Source organism: Aotus nancymaae, unplaced genomic scaffold (genome assembly GCF_030222135.1).
Source record: "Aotus nancymaae isolate 86718 unplaced genomic scaffold, 86718_ANA_hifiasm-v0.15.2.pri h1tg000057l, whole genome shotgun sequence".
Taxonomy (NCBI): domain Eukaryota; kingdom Metazoa; phylum Chordata; class Mammalia; order Primates; family Aotidae; genus Aotus; species Aotus nancymaae.
The window spans coordinates 31,976,755-31,996,188 of NW_026988471.1; the positions used below are offsets into that span (position 1 = coordinate 31,976,755).

Sequence of the window (19,434 nt, forward strand, 5' to 3'; positions counted from 1 at the left end):
AAGTGGATGCAAAAGGCTGATTGAAGGGAGTTCAGGAGGAAGTGGCATTACATTATAAGCATTATCCCAAGTCATTAAACATCTTTTTCAACCACGGGCTGGGAAGAGTGTATGGGTGTGTGGGAGGGATGAAGAGGAATTGGTTAATGACCACAAACATACAGTGGGATAGAAGAAATAAATTCCGAGTTTGGTAGCAGAGTAGGGTGGCTAAAGTTAACAACAATGTATATTGTTTATTTCAAAATGGTTGGGAGAGAGGACTTGAAATGTTCCCAATGCATAGAAATGATAAATACTCGGGGTGTTGGATGCCCTAAATACACTGACTTGATCATCACACATTTTCTGAAGGCTCCAAGATGTCACATGAACCCCGTATATATATACAAGTATTATGTATCAATTAAAAAAAACTTTTTTGAACATTGTTTTTGATGACTGTGTCACATTCTATGATTTTAATCCATTCTTTTTGCTTTACAGTTGGGATGCTTCTAACTTTTACCACTATATTGGTTGTCATACTGCAGTGGCCATATTTGCATATAAAATTTCCTAGATTAGGAATGACAAGACACCACAGGATGATTAGTTTTAGGGCTTAATAAAAAGTATGGCCAGTCGTTTACAGAAAGTCCGTACCAGTGCACAGTCCCCTTGGCCTGTAGGAGCGGGCTTGTCTCACTGCACGGCTCTCCTCCATGTATTATGGAATTGACTAGAACATCCAGAAGAGCATTAAGTTACAGAGGTCATGGTAGGGGTTATGGGCTGAATTTTACTTCCTCAAAATTCTTATATGGAAGTCCTAATCCCCAGTATCTCAGAACGTGACTGTATTTGGAATTAGAATCTTTAAAGAGGTAATTAAGTTAAAGTGAAGTCATTAGGGTGGGCCTTAATCCAGTATGACTGATGTTCTTATAAGAAGAGGCAATTTGGACACAGAGGCAGACAGAGGGAAGACCGTGTGAAGTCACAGGGAGAAGACGGCCATCTACAAGCCAAAGAGTGAGGCCAGCTCTGCTGATGTGTTGACCTTTGACTTTTAGCTTCCAGAATTGTGAAAGAATAAATGTCTGTTATTTAAGCCCCTGACTCTATGGTACTTTGTTATGGCAGCCTAGCAAGCTGGTACAGTGGGCATCAGTGTTTTGTTCCTGATTTACAGGATGTCGTCTCTGGGTTATACTAAATCATTAGACCTGCTCACTAGACACATATATTTAAGAATATGTTATAATTTATCCTCTCAAACCTGACCTCTTATGAAACATAAATCCTGAATCAGTGGGGTCTATTTCCCTTTTGCTGCTCTGTGGCAGATTTGAACACTGACATTTGGCCTGGTCCGTGTGCTATTATTTTCTCTCTGATTTCAGGTCTCCTGGTTAAATTCATGATCTCAGGGAGGTCTTTCCTATCTCCCTGACCCCCTCTGTGATCACCCCCGTCAGACACTACTCTTCTCTTCAGAAAGACTGGTAATAGTTACAATTACCTTCCCTGTGGAGTCTCCCTGGCCGGGTTGTGAATACCACGGGACAGAGACGATGTTTTCCTGTTTCCAGTTCTAGCCGCAGGGCGTATGCCTGGTGCAAAATTGAGCATAACATTGTCACTCAGTATTTTGTTGAATGAATAGGGCATGGGTCAAACTTGGCAACTTGCCCAAGGGTACAGAGCGGGGGTGGGACGGGGGCCTTCAAACTCAAATCTCTGTGACCCCAGAGCATAGCCACCTCTCATACCTGGCTGCTCATCAGTAGGTGAGCTTGGGCAAGGAGGTGCGTAGTCACATTTTTTTGATTTTCTGTCTTCAGCTGGGTAGTAGCTCCTCAAGGAAATAAATCATTTCTAAGAATTCTTTGAATTTCATAACTCACAAATATTTGCCGACTGTCCAATTAAGGTCCACTTGTTCCTCCTTCTACACCTTCATTATTATGACACTTTGCTGTACGGTGATTCTTTGTCTATACTTGTGTCTTTCCTGTTGGACTCTGACCTCCTTGAGAGCAAGGAATTTGCCTCCATCTTTTATCTGCAGTTCTTGGCACAATGCTGACATTTAAGAAGGGGCTCAATTGGATGAATAAAGATAATATGGATGGGATTAAAACAAATTTAAAGATTATTTAGAAATTTATCTTTCTTCGAATGAACTCTAAAGATATCAGTTATAACAATATATGTGCGTAATAGTTTGCAGTCTGTAAAACCCAAGATTTGTCAAAAATGTGTACTCATCATACATATTAGCGTGAGCATACAAAGTAAAATTTTATTTTTAGAGAAGGTGCTTAAGGAATGAATGACAGTGAATAATGAAATAACATTGTGTTTTAATTCACATTATCAACACTTTAAAAGCTGGTAGTATCACTTTATAGTTTTAATTTTGAATGGCTGTTAATACCATATTCCATTCAACCTTTATGTTTTTTCAAATTTTTTGTTGGCACAGATAGCACTGCTGTGGATACCTGCATACATGTATGACAGGTTATTTTCTTTTTTGATTATTAGAATAAATTTCTAAAAATGAAGCTACTGAAATATTTGAAACATATTGTTAAACTACTTTCTAAAAGGCTTGCACCATATTCCAACCACCTAGTACTAATATTTATATTTTCTAAAAAATTAAGTAGCCATGATGTATCTCCTTGTCTTAGTGTACATTTCTTTGGATGACTTTGTTAATTTGGACATTACTCTACAGGTTTATTTACGAATTGCATTTCCCTTTGTCTTAACTGTCTATTTCTGTTCTTTCATTTATTGATTTTGGTCTTCCTTTGTTAAAGGCAACTTTCATTAATTTTTTTTACATAGTATCATTTTCAGAAAATATTTTTTTCTGGGCGACTTTTTCCCTTTTTTTGCTGTTGTAATTAATGTTAAATGCTTACGTATGCTAAACTGTAGATCTTTTAAGTTTTTCTTTTTTTTCATTGAATGTCTGTGATTTAACAGAATCATCAATGGCAGTAATAAGATCAGAAACAGAATCCAGGAAAACTGCCGGTTGTTTTGTATTACGTGAATTGTGATTTAATTATGTTATATTCCGTGAGTGCTTTTACAGTTATTGACAGCATTGGGAAGAGTGTGTTTGGCCCTGGCTGGCCACCTATTTTAAATAACATCACATGGTACCAGCCACTCCTGCTGAGCTCAGGTTTAGAGAACAAGTTTCCAGAACATGGCTCTTGGGGAACTGGTCATTCTGGGGTTGTGCACTCGACATAAAGGCATTAAACTCCTGAATGTAACCATGAGATTCTGTACCCAGACTTTGTGACTTGTAGTCCATGTAGTTTTTGCTGTGCTCAGCTATCTGGTTGGTGAAGTTGTTACTTGTAAGATTTGAAAGGAAAATAGGGTAGGAAAATAGGGTGGCAAGAATGTTTGTGTGACTTGACAGTCCGATCGGAGGGAGGAGAGAGAACAATGAAAGCACATATCCTTCACATGTTTCAAATCGATTTTCATAATGATGAAAGACCTGTAAAGATTTATTAAATGTATTAGTGATTGATGGGCATGGTTCATGTATTCAGAAAATTTCATTACGTGGAATTCTTCATTATTCCAGAAGACTGGATAGAAAAGGCATTGGGATGTTATGCTAATTTTTTTTCTCTTAAGGAATTTTGGAGGAGGCTGACCCAGAGACATTTACAACGAAACGACAGCATTTATTTGGGTTTGGTACAAGGAGCAAGCAGAGTAGACTAAAATGTGTGACCTCATGCTGTATTTCTTGTGATCTGATATCACTTAGTGTTATTGAATAACTTCAAAGGGCAGCTGGGAATTACTGTGAAGACGCACACAGCAAAGCAATTCTCACCTGCTGTCTCTGATCACAGAAGACACAGTTAGACTCACATTTCTCTCCAGGACACATGCGGTAGACATGCTGCAACTTGTTTGGAGAGAAAGCAAGGGGCAGAGAGTCACACCGTTTGCACTGTGTGGGCTGAGACAAGTTTTAAATATAACTAAGGGTTACTTTTTTAGAATTAAAAGTAGTAGAAGCTGAGCTTCAGGGCATGGGTTACTTCCTAAAAATACAATCACTGGTCTTTTAAAGAACTCTAGGATCAGCTTGTCAAACTGGAGTAGATTCAAATGTGAAAGACATCTGAGACTCTTTAGTATTGGGGGAAAAGATTGGGAATTAACTCAATTTTGACTGTTTGAAAGGATGAAAATATTTTCAGAAGACCAATCTGGTAGCCAGGATGAAGTAGAGTTTTGTTGCTTAACCGGCTCACCTAGATCTTGATGTCAGTGGGCTTCCTGCAAGCCCGGTGTGGGTATGTGTAAACTGAGTTCATCTTTGTCTTGGTTGTAGTTTCGGCCACTTTTTTTTTTTTTTTTTTTAGAGTTGGGGTCCTGCTATGTTGCACAGGCTGGACTCAATCTCCTACGTGCCTACGGTAACCTCCTAGATGTTATGCCCCTTGTGATGTTCTCTTCTCTTTGACCATGACCAGTTTGTTTCACTGTCACTATTCTTCAGAGTTCTACAACACATTGGATCTGGCTTCTGAACCTGTTTCTATCTGTAACTATAACAAAGTTAAATGTCACTACAGATTTTGTGTATTTGCAGAGTTTATTTGAATTTAGTTTGTATGGAAAAACATCTGCTTTGAAGGATTGGAGACTACTTGATTGAATAAATTGCAAACCAAGTCTGGAAGTGTGGATGTTATCACGTAATGAATTAAGAGACCATTGGCCATCTTTCCTTTATAGACGTCCTTCAATCCCAGCATCATTTGGAAAGTAGTGGCTCTATGTTTATTTCAGCCAGTTAGCCAAGTTTAGGCTCCTATCCCAGGCTACAGAAAGTTCTGCATAAGCCCTTTAACTGACCTTACAGCTTATAATCTAGTTGGCAAATAGGAAAGAACTCTAAAAAGTTGAGTAGGATGTGGAATGCGAATGATGACAGTGGAACAAGAGCCAGATGGTACGAGGACCATGGTAGGGCTTGGTGGGTGATCCGTTAGTCACTTCTCACACTGCTATAAAGAAATGCCTGAGACTGGGTAATTTACAAAGAAAAGAGGTTTAATTGGCTCATGGTTCTGCAGGTTGTACAGGAAGCATAGAAGCTTGTGCTTCTGGGGAGTCCCCAGGAAACTTCCAATCATGCAGGAGGCAGAGGGGGAACACGTCATATGACCTGAGGAGGTTGGGGGGGCGGGCGGGGGGAGGGGTGAGGTGCCACACACTTTTGAACAACCAGATCTCACAATCACTCATTCAGTCACTATCACAACAGCATGGTTGGGATGATGCTAACCCATTCATGAGAACTGCACCCATGGTCCAGTCACCTCCCACCAGTTCCCACCTCCAGCCCTGGAGATTATAATTCAAGGGAGATTTGGTAGGACTCCTATCCAAACTACGTCAGTGAACGTTTGGGAGAGACTTCTTAGGGAAGGGTGGGCTTGAAGCACTGGAGGTTTTCGTTGTGCTCATTGCATTGAGGGGCCTGTGTTCCTTCATAGGGCTCCTTCTATGCAGAGACAAAGAGGTGGGAATCCCAGAGGACAGGTGAGCTTCTGCAGGGGTGGGCCAGTGAGAAGTGGGGGTGGAAAAGGGGCTTTGGGTTAGATGTAGTTGCCTTAACATTTTCCCATGGTCAGCTAAAATGTGTGGAAAGTTTTTGAATGAAAGAAAAAAATGATTCAAAGAGCAGCATTTTAGAAGACTGGTCTGTCCACAAGCCTGGATTAGGATTTTGCTCCTAACCTACTACTTTTCAGACTTGGCTGTATATTTCACTCACCTGGGGGGTTAAAAATGTGCTGAAGCCTGGAGCCCTTTTTCCTGGAGATTCTGACTTTAATCTGTTTGGAGTTAGGCCTGGGTGTTGGGAGATTTAAAAGCTCCCCAGGTGATTCTAATGTGCATCAGAGCTGAGAACCACTGCCTGACTCACTGATGAGATCTTGATGTAGCCTCCACCCACCAAGCCGAACCACAGCGCAAGGTCCAGCCAGGAAAAAGCAGAATCAACTGGTGGGGAAAAAAAAATTAAAAAGTACTTCTGGCCGGCCAGAGGCAGTGGCTTACGCTTTGCAATCCTAGCACTTTGGAAGGCCTAAGAGGGTAGATTACCTGAGGTCAGGAGTTCGAGACCAACCTGACCAACATGGCATATCCCTGTCTCTACTAAAAATACAAAAATTAGCTGGGCGTGCATGCCTGTAATCCCAGCTACTCGGGAGGCTGAGGCAGGAGAATTGCTTGAACCCAAGAAGTGGAGGTTGCAGTGAGCTGAGATTGTGCCATTGCACTTCAGCCTGGGCAACAGAGCAAGACTCCATCTCAAATAAAGTAAAATAAAATATAAAGTACTTCTGTGGCAATATTTATAATATTCCAGATAGTCCAATGCCTTAATTGTAATAACAGTTTTCACAGGCTGGGCGTGGTGGCTCACGCCTGTAATCCTAGCACTTTGGGAGGCTGAGGTGGGTGTACTGCCTGAGCTCAGGAGTTTGAGACCAGTCTCGGCAACATGGTGAAAACCCATCTCTGTTAAAATAAAAAAAATTAGCTGAGTGTGGTGGCATGTGCCCGTAGTCCTAGCTACTCAAGAGGCTGAGACAGGAGAATTGCTTGAACCCAGGAGGTGGAGTTTGCAGTGAGCAGCGATGATGCCATTGCACTCCAGCCTGGGTGACAAAGAAAGACTCTGACTCAAAAAAAAAAGTTTTCACATAAATGCTATGAATTTTTGCATTGGCCATAAAGTAGATGGGGACAAATGTGTAGACTTTTGGAAATGTATAGACATGGAAAATGTGTCCCTTTTTTTGCAATAAAAAACGCAAGACAAACACTTTTATTGTAGCCGATAATTCAATAGGATAAAAGCAATGATAGCGTGAAAACACTAAACTTGCAAATATAAAAACATAAGTCCTCAAAAACTTGCTGCTGGAAGACCTCAGTTTCCAAATGCTGTGTGTCAGTAATTCTCGAACCTGAGTGTGCATCGAAATCACTTGGAGAGCAGTCACTGATCGCTGGGCTCCAGTTTCAGATTTAACAGGCTCGAGGCAGCCGAGGATGTGTAGTTTCAGAGTTTTCCCGGGTGATACTGCTGGCCTGGGCACTGCGAGAACCACTGATCCTTACTGCCATATGAGAACCACTACTGCATGGGTCCTAATATTGTAGGAAAAAGGGCTTGATAAAATGTGGTAGAAGGATGTGAGTTTTGCCTTTTATGTCAGATGAGGGGCTTCTCTTGGCGGTTAGGGAATCTGTCCCCCTCCAGTTCAAGCCAGCCCTTCCTCATCTGCATGCTGTAGGGGGGCACCTGTCTGGGTCTAGGTAGAGCAGATAGAAGAGAAAATTGTCTTTTCATTCTCTTTATTGTCCTTTTATAATTTACTACAAAGGGTGGTATTATATATAGCCATAATATTATATAACATGTTCTTTCTTTTTCTTCCAGTAGAAAATATTTGTGAGTTCAAAATATTTGTTTTTCTTTTATGACCCTCTCCCCACCCCCCTTGCCCTACCACCTGAAAAATCTGAAGAGTTAAAAAAATTGCTAACCATCTATGTCTTCCTTAAAACAGATTCTTGTAGCTCATTCTTGGTGTACGTTGGAGGATGTCAGTCCTCGGCCTCCACCTAGGTGCCAGCTTTTGCACCAAACAGCCTTCCTGGTAGAAAAGATATTTGCAGTGCACCTCGGGAGGGAGGAGAAGTGGAAATCATTCTCAGACTTGTTTCTAATTGAAAGCATGATGAGAGGGCACACATGAAGGCGCCTGGGTGGTGAGCTCAGGCCGAGGCACAGCTTTGAAAGGGCAACTCAGTCCTTGCTGTGGCCACTTCTGTTCTCTTGGGTGGATCCCCTTCCCATTCCTGTGACATTCCAGAAATAAGCATGGCCGAGCAGGGACCCAGGACAGCATCTCAGATATAGCAACAAAGTTTGCGCAGTTGGTCAGGAAAACTCTGATACGTTCGAATCCTGAATTCTAGAAACATAAAGCTTTTGAGTTAGAATTCTAGAAGCATGGTATGTGAACAGCCTTTATTCTCATCTTGTGGGGACCATTTTAGAACAAATCGTTGCTGCCCTCCTCATACCCTCCAAACACACACAGGTGCAGAGGCCAAGGTTAAGTGACTTACTCCAAGGTCACCTAGGGAGCTGGCTCCATTTTTTTTTTTTTTAATCTTTCCCACCTTTGGGAAAATTTGTTAGCTTGGTATTCTGACACTCAAGGGCCATTTTAGAAAAATCATTATTTGCTGTAATGAATAGGAATCATACTGTAGAAAGATGGGAAAAGTATCTTCTCTCATTTACAGATAATTGATAGATTTCAGGGCTCTTCGGTCTTGGTCTTTTGGATCTTCATAACTGAGCCTCCTGTTGATCATTTTGCTTGTCTATTTTGTAATTGCTTTGTGGACTGAAGCTTGCATTGAACTTTATGGGAGACTTGATAGTGTGATCTGCCTTAGGACCAACAGTTTATGTAAAAGGTGGGCTGACAGCAACAGGACAGCATAATATATGTATTTGAACAAGTAAAGAAGAGACTGAAGGAATCATGTCCATGGCCTATGACATTACCTAATAAAACTTCAGTCAGTAGCAGCTACACTTCTTTTTTTTTTTTTTTTTTTTTTTGAGAGAGAGTCTGCCCCTGTTTTCCAGGCTGCAGTGTGTGGTACCATCTCGGCTCACTGCAACCTCCATCTCCTGGGTTCAAGCGAGTCTCCTACCTCAGCCTCCTGAGTAGCTGGGATTACAGTCACCTGCCACCGCACCCAGATAATTTTTGTATTTTTAGTCGAGATGGGGTTCACTATTGTGACCAGGTTGATCTTGAACTCCGGACCTCAAGTGATCCCAAAGTTCTAGGATTACAGATGTGAGCCACTGTGCTGGGCCAGTAGCATCTAAACTTCTAAGGGACCTTGCCTATCATAAAACCTACTTACTTTACCAGTGACCCACAGCCCTGATAACTTTTTTTTTTGGAGACAGAGTCTTGCTTTGTCACCCAGGCTGGAGTGCAGTGGCGTGATCTCAGCTCACTACAACCTCCACCTCCTGGGTTCAAGCGATTTTCCTGCCTCAGCCTCCCAAGTAGCTGGGACTACAGGTGCATGCCACCATGCCTGGCTAATTGTTTTTTTTTTTTTTTTTGTATTTTTTTGTATTTTTACTAGAGACAGGGTTTTACCGTGTTAGTCAGGATGGTCTTGATCTCCTGACCTTGTGATCTGCCCGCCTCAGCCTCCCAAAGTGCTGGGATTACAGGCCTGAGAACGTTTTTTTTTTTTGTTTGGTTGGTTTTTGTTTTTGTTTTTAATTTTTAATTTCGAGACTAGATTTTGTTCTGTTGCTCAGGCTGGAGTGCAGTGCCGTGATCATGGTCACTGCAGCCTTGACCTCCTGGGCTGAAGAGATCCTTCCTTCTCAGCATGTCCAGCTTAGTTGTTTTTTTTTTTTTTTTGGTAGAGACAGGGTGTCACTACTGCCCAGGCTAATCTCAAACTCCTGGGCTCAAGTGATCCTCCCACCGTGACTTCCCAAAGTGATGGGCTTATAGGTGTGAGCCACTGTGCCTGGCCTGATAACTTTAGAGCTCTGCTTGGTCATGAGTGTGGTGATTCAGGATACAGACATCCTCACAAATAGGAGATGAAGAAGTTGTTTCTTTTTGGTTGCCTTTCATTATTAAATTAGGGATGGTACCTAGTACACCGGATTTTTATACAAACTAGCAGGTGTATTTGGGTGACTCAGGCTTTCGGCCCTTGGTTTTCTCATATGTCAAAGAGTAGATTGGACTACATTCCTGACACAGTCTCTCGAAGATCTGATAACCTAAACAACATGAAGTCCGTAAGAGAGCAATTTTTGGGGGTGGTGATTGGACAGGGCTTTTGTTTTTCGCCCAGTCTTGGCAAAAAATTTAGGCTTAAAATTTTTTAAATTTTAAGTTAAACGTATATGTAAACTTAAGCCACAGGACAGAACTTTAAAATAATGGCAGAGCATTTTCTTAAGATTTTTCTTGGATTTTCTGATGCACTTCTGGGCGGCAGACAGAGTAAAGTGGTAAAGAATGATGGCTTTGGAGCTAGCTCACTTGGGTTCAAATCCCAGCTCTTCTACTTCATAATAATTATGTGATCTTTACAAATTACTTAATTTCTGTGTCTGTTTTTCATCTGTAAAGTGGGTACAATAAAATATCTACAAAAAACGTTGCTAGGGGATTAAATTTATCGATATATGTTAGAACAGTGCCTGTCACATAGGAGGCCATGAATATTAGCTCTCCTCCTCCTCTGCCGAACACCTCCCCCTTCTCTTCCTCCCCCAAGACTGTTTGTGTGGTTTTTTTATTGGAGAACAAACAAACTGATGCTACTGTTAACCTTTGGAAAAATTAGGAAGTCCACAATGTTGTTCTTCAAAGCTGTGCCTTCTGTTGTCTTTCTGCAGCTAGCTGTGTTCCGCCATGTCAGAATGGAGGGATATGTCTCCGGCCTCAATTCTGTGTGTGTAAACCGGGGACCAAGGGCAAAGCCTGTGAAACAGTAGCTGCCCAGGACACCTCATTACCACTCTTTGGAGGGCAGAGTCCTGGGGATGCCTCCTCCTGGATCCCTCCTGAGCAAGCAGCAAAGCATACTTCGTCTAAGAAGGCAGACACTCTCCCAAGAGTCAGCCCTGTGGCCCAGATGACCTTCACCCTCAAGCCGAAGCCTTCAGTAGGACTCCCCCAGCAGACACATTCTCAGTGAGTGTTTTGAACTTCTGTCTAGCTAAGGATCACCTTAATTACGCTCTCGGATGCATTGCTTTAAATCACTGTCCCTTTCCTGCACAATTTGCAGAAATCACTCGGATAATAATAACTTTCTTTCCTTTCTTGAGGCTTTACACATTAGGCTTACATATCGAGTCTCTTAAAAATATTTCATATGTGTGTTTAGCCTCTGCAGGAAAATTTACCATAAGTACAACCCATGGCAACCATGAGGATTACAGGAATCAAGATTGGAAAGGAATGATAAAGATAGTTATTTGTGATAAAGTTGTTTAAACATTCTGTTTTTGAGTGGGGAGCTGCTTTATAGAGTTTTGAAATAGTGATTAAAAAAAAAGGAAACAGTGTTATTTTTAAAGTTATCTGGAAAAAGTAAGAATGCGGTTTGCACAGAGAAGCTACTTGAATGAAAGCGAGTCCCTGCAGAGAGAGGGTTTCTCAACCTCAGTAGCAGGTTAAGTGTACCTTCTGTTAACACCATGTTTATCTCCCAGTTGCCATGCAGCTCCATTTTGGGTGAATGAGCTTGTTTTCTATTTATGGGAACAAGGTTTTTTTTCTTAGTGTTAGGAAGTAAGTGCTATTCTGAACAAAATGAGAACTCAGAAGAAAGATTACCCCATTCCCGTTCTCTGAGTTGCATTTCAAGCAGCCACTCAACTGCACCGGGTCCTTAAACAAATTGTCTCCTCTTAATGAGCTATTCTATATGGATAATAAGATGCAGAATGTACTGCAACTATCACTTGTCATTTGCCTAGGAATGTAAAATACAGGAAGTTCCCAACTTAAAAATGGGCTTGACCCAGCAGTTTATTTGTAAGTCACTTGCTTGGAATTTAGAATGCTTCTTCCCTCCGTAGGGACAGCCTCCACATGGTAATTAGTATCCAGTCAGCCCACAGAAGTTATTCATTCTGTTACTATAGATGAAATTATCCTTATTTATACTTCCCCTTCGAATAGGCCACCTACTGTTTCTGCTGAGTGTGGTCTTTTTCTTTTCTCCTCTTACTCCCTCCTCAATCCTCTTTTTTTCTGTTTTTCTTCATTTTTCTCTAATTTCTTCTTGTCTCGTTATACTTCAGTTCTATTATGGTAAGTAGATTTAAGGGCTAGTTTAAAATGCTACTTTGCTATTGGCAAACACATTCTGCAACCCTCAATGAGAAGTAATGGTAGGTATAGCTGATACTTGGTAACGGCTTACTGTATGCCAGGTACTCTTTTAAATGCTTAATATGTATTGCTCACTTACAACTCACAAGGACCCTATAAGGAAGATAACATTATTAACCCCATTTACAGATGAGAAGTCTGAGGTACAGAGTGGTTCAGTAATTTGTTCAAGGTCCCACAGTTAGTAAGTGAAAGAATTAGGATTTAAACAGAAGTTTCAGCATCTGTGCCCTGAAGGAAGGAGTTGGCAAACATTTTCTGTAAAGGGGCAGATACTAAATATATTTAGCTTTGTGGGACATACAGTTTCTGTTGCATTACTCAGTTCTGCCATTGTATTGTAGCACAAAAATAGCCATAGACAGTGTACAAATTAATGAGTGTGACTGTGTTCTAATAAAACTTTATTTTATATATATTGAAATTTGAATTTCATATAAATTTCACAGGTTATGAAGTATTATTCTTTTTTTAATTTTTTCAACCATTAAAAAACATAAAAATTGGCCGGGCGCGGTGGCTCATGCCTGTAATCCCAGCACTTTGGGAGGCCGAGGCGGGTGGATCACTTGAGGTCAGGAGTTCGAAACCAGCCTGTCCAGCATGGTGAAACCCCGTCTCTACTTAAAAAATATAAACTTAGCGGGGCATGGTGGTGCACTGCCTGTAATCCCAGCTACTTGGGAGGCTGAGGCAGGAGAATTGCTTGAACCTGGGAGGCAGAGGTTGTAGTGAGCCAAGATTGTGCCACTGCACTCCAGCCTGGGCAACAAGAGCAAAAATCCATCTCAAAAAAAAAAAAAAAAACCACACATAAAAATTATCCTTAACTTATGGGGCAAGCAGGTTCTGGACTGGATTTGGCCCATGAGCTGTAGTTTGCTAACTTTTTCTCTAAAGGATAGTAGTGCTTTTTGTGTGTGTGCCAGAACATGAATATAGCTATGTGCCCTTGGAATGATATAAAGCTTTGATTATATCATAGCTAGACATCTCCCTTCCAGCATTGTTTTGGATCTTAAAAACAAAAACAATTCTGTGTTGAACTACGCTTTGGTGATCAAGAGTCAGATTACTGCGAATTGCCTATTAGTTTTTTCTAGCATTATGACTTACATAAACTGCAAAGTAATTTACAAGCAACATTATTCATCTTGAATATCACCATCCACTGTTAGAATTTGACCCTCTATGGTGTGTATATATGGATTGTTAGTAAGAACCATATGTCAGATGTCAGATAAAGGAACACTCCATTTTTTTTCCCCTTCCTTTTGGTAGCTACAGTGTAATTTAGACAAGAATGTTGTGAGTCAAAGAGGAGGCTAAGGTTTCAGCTGTGACTCCGCTTTGGTAAAATAAAGTCATTAGGCAGTTTGCTTTGGAGACTTCATCTGCTGAGTGAAGATGCTTTTTTATGGTAGCATTGTTACAGGCATGTATATATGGGCGTGCCTACTGGTGTGCTTTTAAGTAAAGAGAAGAGATGAAAATAGATGGCCTTGGGTGCCATTAATCCTGGTATTAATAAACTATATAGATCACCCCACTGGTCACTGCAGAGAAGATTAAGATGTACAAGACCCCGTCCTGCTCTTAAGGAGATTTTGAAATGACAAATGAGCTATATGAAAGAAAAGTCACAATTGGCCATTCAATTAATTTAGGTTATTACATAATCACAGAGTCGTATCTAATCAGATGGCCAAGGAGTCACATAGGATAGGCCCATTTTGTCTACTTTTGAGAAATGTTACAATCTCTAAGTTAGCTCTAAGATCACCTATTTTAGGGTGTTTCAGGTTTCGTGTTTAATCAGTAAAGTTGGAGATTGATTAAGCTTCCTTAAAGTATTCAACTATAGACATAAATACCTCTAAAATGCCAAAATGTTTAGTGTCACATTCATTGTGTGGCACATGAAATGCTATCATTTTGATAATTTATTCAACAGGTTTTTATGGAGCATATTTTATGTATGAGGGCACTGTTCTAAGAGCTAAGGATATATAACACTAAGCAACTAAATAAAATGCCTGTTTTCTTGGAACTGACAGTTTAGAGAAGGGGAGACAATTGATAATTGATATAATTAAAGTACACATTAGATATTCATAAATGCTGTGGAGAAAATAAAACTGTAGTAGTAGATAGGGCATGCTGGGTGGGTGTGGTGGGGAAGAGGGAGGGGTGTGGCGATTTTAAATAGGCTTCCAGGGAAGACCCTGCTGAGAGGCATTTAAGCAAAGGCCTGGATGAGGGCATGAACCCTGCAGATACCTGAGGGTGAGGCAGAGGCCTTGAGGCAGGAATGTGCCTGGGGTGTTTGAGGAACAGCTAGTTTGGTAAAATTATAGTGTTAAAAGCACACATTTTAGGCAGGTGGGTATTAGATGAATTGGTTTTACCTTTAGCTGAACTGGTTTTAGGCAACTTGACTTAGAACCAAGTACAAATAAAGTTCCTTAGGAAATCAAAGGAAAGAGCAGTTGTTTCCAGATTTTGGAGTGTTAGTGCAGTGGAGTCCAGGGATGGCTCCTTAGAGAAGGTGTCTGTGAAAAGATGGTTGAATTCGGATGCGTACAACTGGAGGAGAACGGCGTATCCAGGGGAGGCAATGATGTGAGGCTAAGTAGCTTGGCATATTAGTTTTCTTTGGCTATGTAACAAATCACCTCAAAACTTAGCAGCCTAAAATGACGTGCATTTATTGACTGACTGTGTCAGGAATCAAGGGGTTATAGTCAAGCAGTCAGCAGGGGCGGCAGTCATCTGAAGGCTTGACTGGGGCTGGGGAATCCACTGCAAAGATGGCTCACTTTCATGGCTGTTGGCAGGAGGTCTCAGCCCTGGCGCTGGCCGTTGGCAGAAAGCTTCACATCCTCCCCATGTGGACCTCTCTGTAGAGCAGCCTGAGTGTCCTCACAATATGGGGATAAGCTTCCCCCAGAGTGAGTGATCCTAGATGAGGGAGAACAAGGAGAAAGCCACAGTGCCTTTATGGTTGTGGTCTTGGAGGATGTCACACCTTCACGCTCACCTTATTCTACTCATAAGAACTGAGTTGCTAAGTCTAGTCCTCACTCAGAGGGAGCAGAAGTATGCTACACCACTTAAATGGAGAAATATCAAGGAATTTGTGGACATATTTAAAAATGACCATATTTAGGATATGATTTAATTAGAACTTGATAAAGATGAAGACTAATGGTAATATAAAGTAATACAGAGCTCTAAAGGTTGCTTGAAAACCAAACTAATGACTAAGATTTCAACAAAACAATTCCAAAAAGACATAAAACAGAGAAAAAAGTAATGGAGGGAGGACTTGTAATTTAAAAAAGGCTAAAGAAACACATTAACCAATCACAATATTTGGACTATGTTTCTATCCTGATTCAAACAAACTGCTAATAAAAGAAAAAGATAACAATGATGATTTGTAGAACAATCATGAACATGCTAACGGATTGGAAATTTGATGATCTAAATGAACAATTGTTGACTTTGGGAGTTGTGATGATGGCACTGTAGTTGAGTTTGTAAGGATGAGAATCATATTAAAGTATTAACATGAAATGATGTGATGTCTGAGATTTTATTTTATTTTATTTTATTTATTTTTTTTGAGACGGAGTTTCGCTTTTGTTACCCAGGCTGGAGTGCAATGGCGTGATCTCGGCTCACCGCAACCTCCGCTTCCTGGGTTCAGGCAATTCTCCTGCCTCAGCCTCCTGAGTAGCTGGGATTACAGGCACGTGCCACCATGCCCAGCTAATTTTTTGTATTTTTAGTAGAGACGGGGTTTCACCATGTTGACCAGGATGGTCTCGATCTCTTGACCTCGTGATCCACCCGCCTCATCCCACCCAAAGTGCTGGGATTACAGGTGTGAGCCACTGCGCCCAGCTGAGATTTTATTTAGAATAATCCAGTGGGTTGAGGTATAGAGGTAATAAGATTGGTTTGAGGTGGTAATTTTTGAAGCTGGCTGATGGGTACATAGGGGTTTCTTACAAAATTCTTTCCTTTTATATTTTTGAAATTTTCTGTAATAAAGAGTAATAAAAAGATGAAGTTTTCTATGGTCCTGAGTCTTCAAAAACCTAATGCTGTGATATCACCAAGGATGAAAGAACTTCTGTGATATTCCTTGAAGTATATCACCTCCTAATTGACAGCAGTAACAATAAAATAAATGTAAGCTCATTCCCTTTATTTGGAGTAAAGGAAAAAAGTCCCATTATAAAGCTATGCCAATAGTTAAACACTGGGGAGAGAGTTCAAGCTTGTTGCAGTACTGATAGTTATTACTGGGACCTTGTCCAAACTTATTCAAGAATCCAAGGAATTGTTCAGTACTCAAATGGACAATTTCCTTAAACAGTCTCTCAGACTGTAGGGGGGACCTTGCTCAATATTGAACCCCCACATCAACCCCACCAACTCTCTCCCAGGTTTCTCTCGTGTGCTTTCCTGTACTTACCGTTGTCATGACACAACACAGTCTTTCATCTCTTGGTCCACAGAGGTACACAGAAAGGCTCCAGTAAATGTTTGCTTAATATAGATATATTTAGAGTTTTGCCTGGAGAAAATAAGTGTTAATAATGTCTAAATCCTTGTCTGTGGATTGTTTCATGAATGCTTATATTACAGGAGGTACCCTTCTCTCTTGGAATAATAGCATTTGCCTTTGTAAGCCCTGAACATTTTGCAGAGTATTTTCCATTCCTTATGATATTTGGTCTGCCCAGCAAGTCTATGAGGTAGTCTGTGAAGGTTTTGATCTTGACTTTATGATGTGGGGAAAAAAGGCAGTGAAAGAAAGTTGAACAAAAGGAACTCACTCCAAGGGGCTCGGTGCTCAATTCATGACACCCTGGGGATGGGATGAGAACTAAAAATTTCCACCAATCACTGATTTTATCTTGTTATACATGACAAAACTTAAAAAATGGAAGTTAAATTGAAATTACATACAGAAAAGTACAAAGATCGAAAGTGCACAGTCTAGTGATGATCCCAAAGTGACATCATATTCACGTAAGTGCCGTCGACATTAAATAGAACATTTCTAGCACCACAAAGCCCCTTGTACTTAGACTGTGCCATCTTCCTCCTCACCAGAGGGAGAGGCTCTCAACTTAATGCCAGAGATCCGTTCTGCCTGTGTTTGAACTGTATATAAATGATACAGTGTGTTTTTTTCACTCAGTATTATACCTGAGATTCATCTATGCAGTTGTGTGACTATAGCTTGCTCATTTATATTATACCACCAATGATTACTGCATCATATGAATATACCAGAATTCATTATTTATTCTGCTCTTGACCTATGTTTGGATTTTTTTCCCCATTTTTGGCTCTTTTTATCCCAGCTCGATTAAGGTATAATTGACAAATAAAAAATGTATTTACAGTATACATGATATTTTAATATATGTACACATTGTAAAATGATTCCCACAATCAAACTAATTAACATATCTCTCATCTCACATGGTTACCATTTTTTGTTTGTGATGAGAATTACCGGTATACAGTACAGTATTACTACAGTCACTATGCTCTTCGTTAGATCTCTGTAACTTACTCATCCCGCATAACTAACATTTTGTACCCTTTGCCCATGTTTTGGCTCTTAATACTGCTGTATAGGTTTGTATATGTGAAAATTCTACAAGAAGGCCCGGCGTGTTGGCTCACGTAATCCCAGCACTTTGGGAGGCTGAGGTGGGTGGATCATGAGGTCAAAAGATCAAGACCATCCTGGCTAACATGGTGAAACTCCATGTCTACTAAAAATACAAAAATTAGCTGGGCATGGTGGCATGTGCCTGTAATCCCAGCTACTCAGGAGGCTGAGGCAGGAGAATTGCTTGAACCAGGGAGGCGGAGGTTGCAGTGAGTGGAGATTGTGCCACTGCACTCCAGCCTGGTGACAGAGCGAGACTTTGTCTTAAAAAAAAAAAAAATTCTAGAAGAAGACCTTTTATGAAATTGTCACCAAGCCAAACTGGATAGAGCAGTGTGGTAATTTGAGAAGGACTTCCTAATCCACGAAAACCATGTCAAGTTTGATTGTATCATTAGCTGTTGGTCAGACCTATTTTGTTGTTTGAGAAAAGCAGACGTGGGGAAAATAGTGAGGCGAGGTAGTGTGTTGAGCTAGAAGCAAGCAGCTCTTAATTTTTTCCTCCTGAGACCGACTTTGGAAGAAGAGTAGACCATGACATGGAGGTGGGAGAGACAAGGACAGAATAGAGGAGGTCACCGCCTCACACTGTCTGTTCACACTGCCGGATCTGGTGGAAGCTCAAAAGTTTGCATCTAAGAAGGGGAGGTGTTGGGATAGAGTTTGCTCCCTAATACAATTGCAAGAAATCAGGATAGTGTTTTGGTTCTATGTAATAATAATAGCTAATAGTACCTGACTGTTTATTCTGTGCCAGACAGAACTCTGAGTACTTTTTGAGTGTTGTCTCATTTAATCTTCTCAAAGCCGTGTCAGATAGATACTGTTATTCCCATTTTACATGAAGAGGCAACTCAGGTGCAGAGGGTTTAAGTAATTTGCCTGAGTTCACTTAGCTTGTTAAGTGTAGTATCAAGATTCAAATGTAGGCAGTCTGTAAAGTTAACCTCTAAACTATATTGCCTTTAAAATTTTTTCAGATAAAATGTTAACATTTGAATATGCTTTGTATTCCATAGACATTGCCACGAATCCCTCCACAGGTGCTTCTGGGGTTGCACTAAGTCCTCTTTCCTTGTTTCCCTTGGCGTAGTAATTTGTTTATGTTTGAGCACAGTGTAGACTACATATGAAGACTACATTTTTATAGTAGCTGTCTGCCCCAGTGTTGCCCAGGATCAGAATAAAGAACCTAAATGATGTGAGTGTTCTATGAGGGAGGTGAGAAGTATACCTCAAATTATAGAAAATACATAGTAGGTAGGAAATAAAATGCAAAGTTCAATAACTTATATGGTAAATGTGCTAAGGGCTAGTGTGTTTTCATTGAGGTTCTCGAGGTTTTAACCTATTTATCTATTCCTCAAAAGTAGTAGAGTGGATCTAGCAGAAATTGCTGATCCTATAGTCTCAGAGGCAAGAAGTTCTAAAGTGGAAAGCATGTGTACTTAAGCATTATTGAAGAAGCGAAACCTTAGATTTGCTAATCCAGGAAAAAATGTCTGTCATTTTTCAGGACTGCTATTTTTGGACAGGATGTTTATATGTGTATGTACCATAGCAAGAAGAACCAGAAGGACCAGGTGGAATTAAATAGTGTACTGGAGAATGTGTTTATAACCATTGTAGTTAGGTGGACTTTCCCATGAGTAGGGTGGAGAGGCACTGACTGTCCCCTGTATCCCCGGAGACCAA

General features: G+C 40.6%; 1 protein-coding gene across 7 annotated transcripts in view; it reads left to right on the plus strand.

Annotated features, from left to right (window-relative positions):
* LTBP1 (latent transforming growth factor beta binding protein 1) overlaps positions 1-19,434 on the plus strand; it is a 458,896-nt gene that overhangs the window by 82,250 nt on the left and 357,212 nt on the right. For all 7 annotated transcript variants that reach the window (XM_064363976.1, XM_064363978.1, XM_064363977.1 and 4 more), the window contains exon 3: positions 10,532-10,829. In XM_064363976.1, coding sequence (XP_064220046.1) covers positions 10,532-10,829 — 298 coding nt within the window. The remainder of the gene's footprint in view (positions 1-10,531; positions 10,830-19,434) is intronic.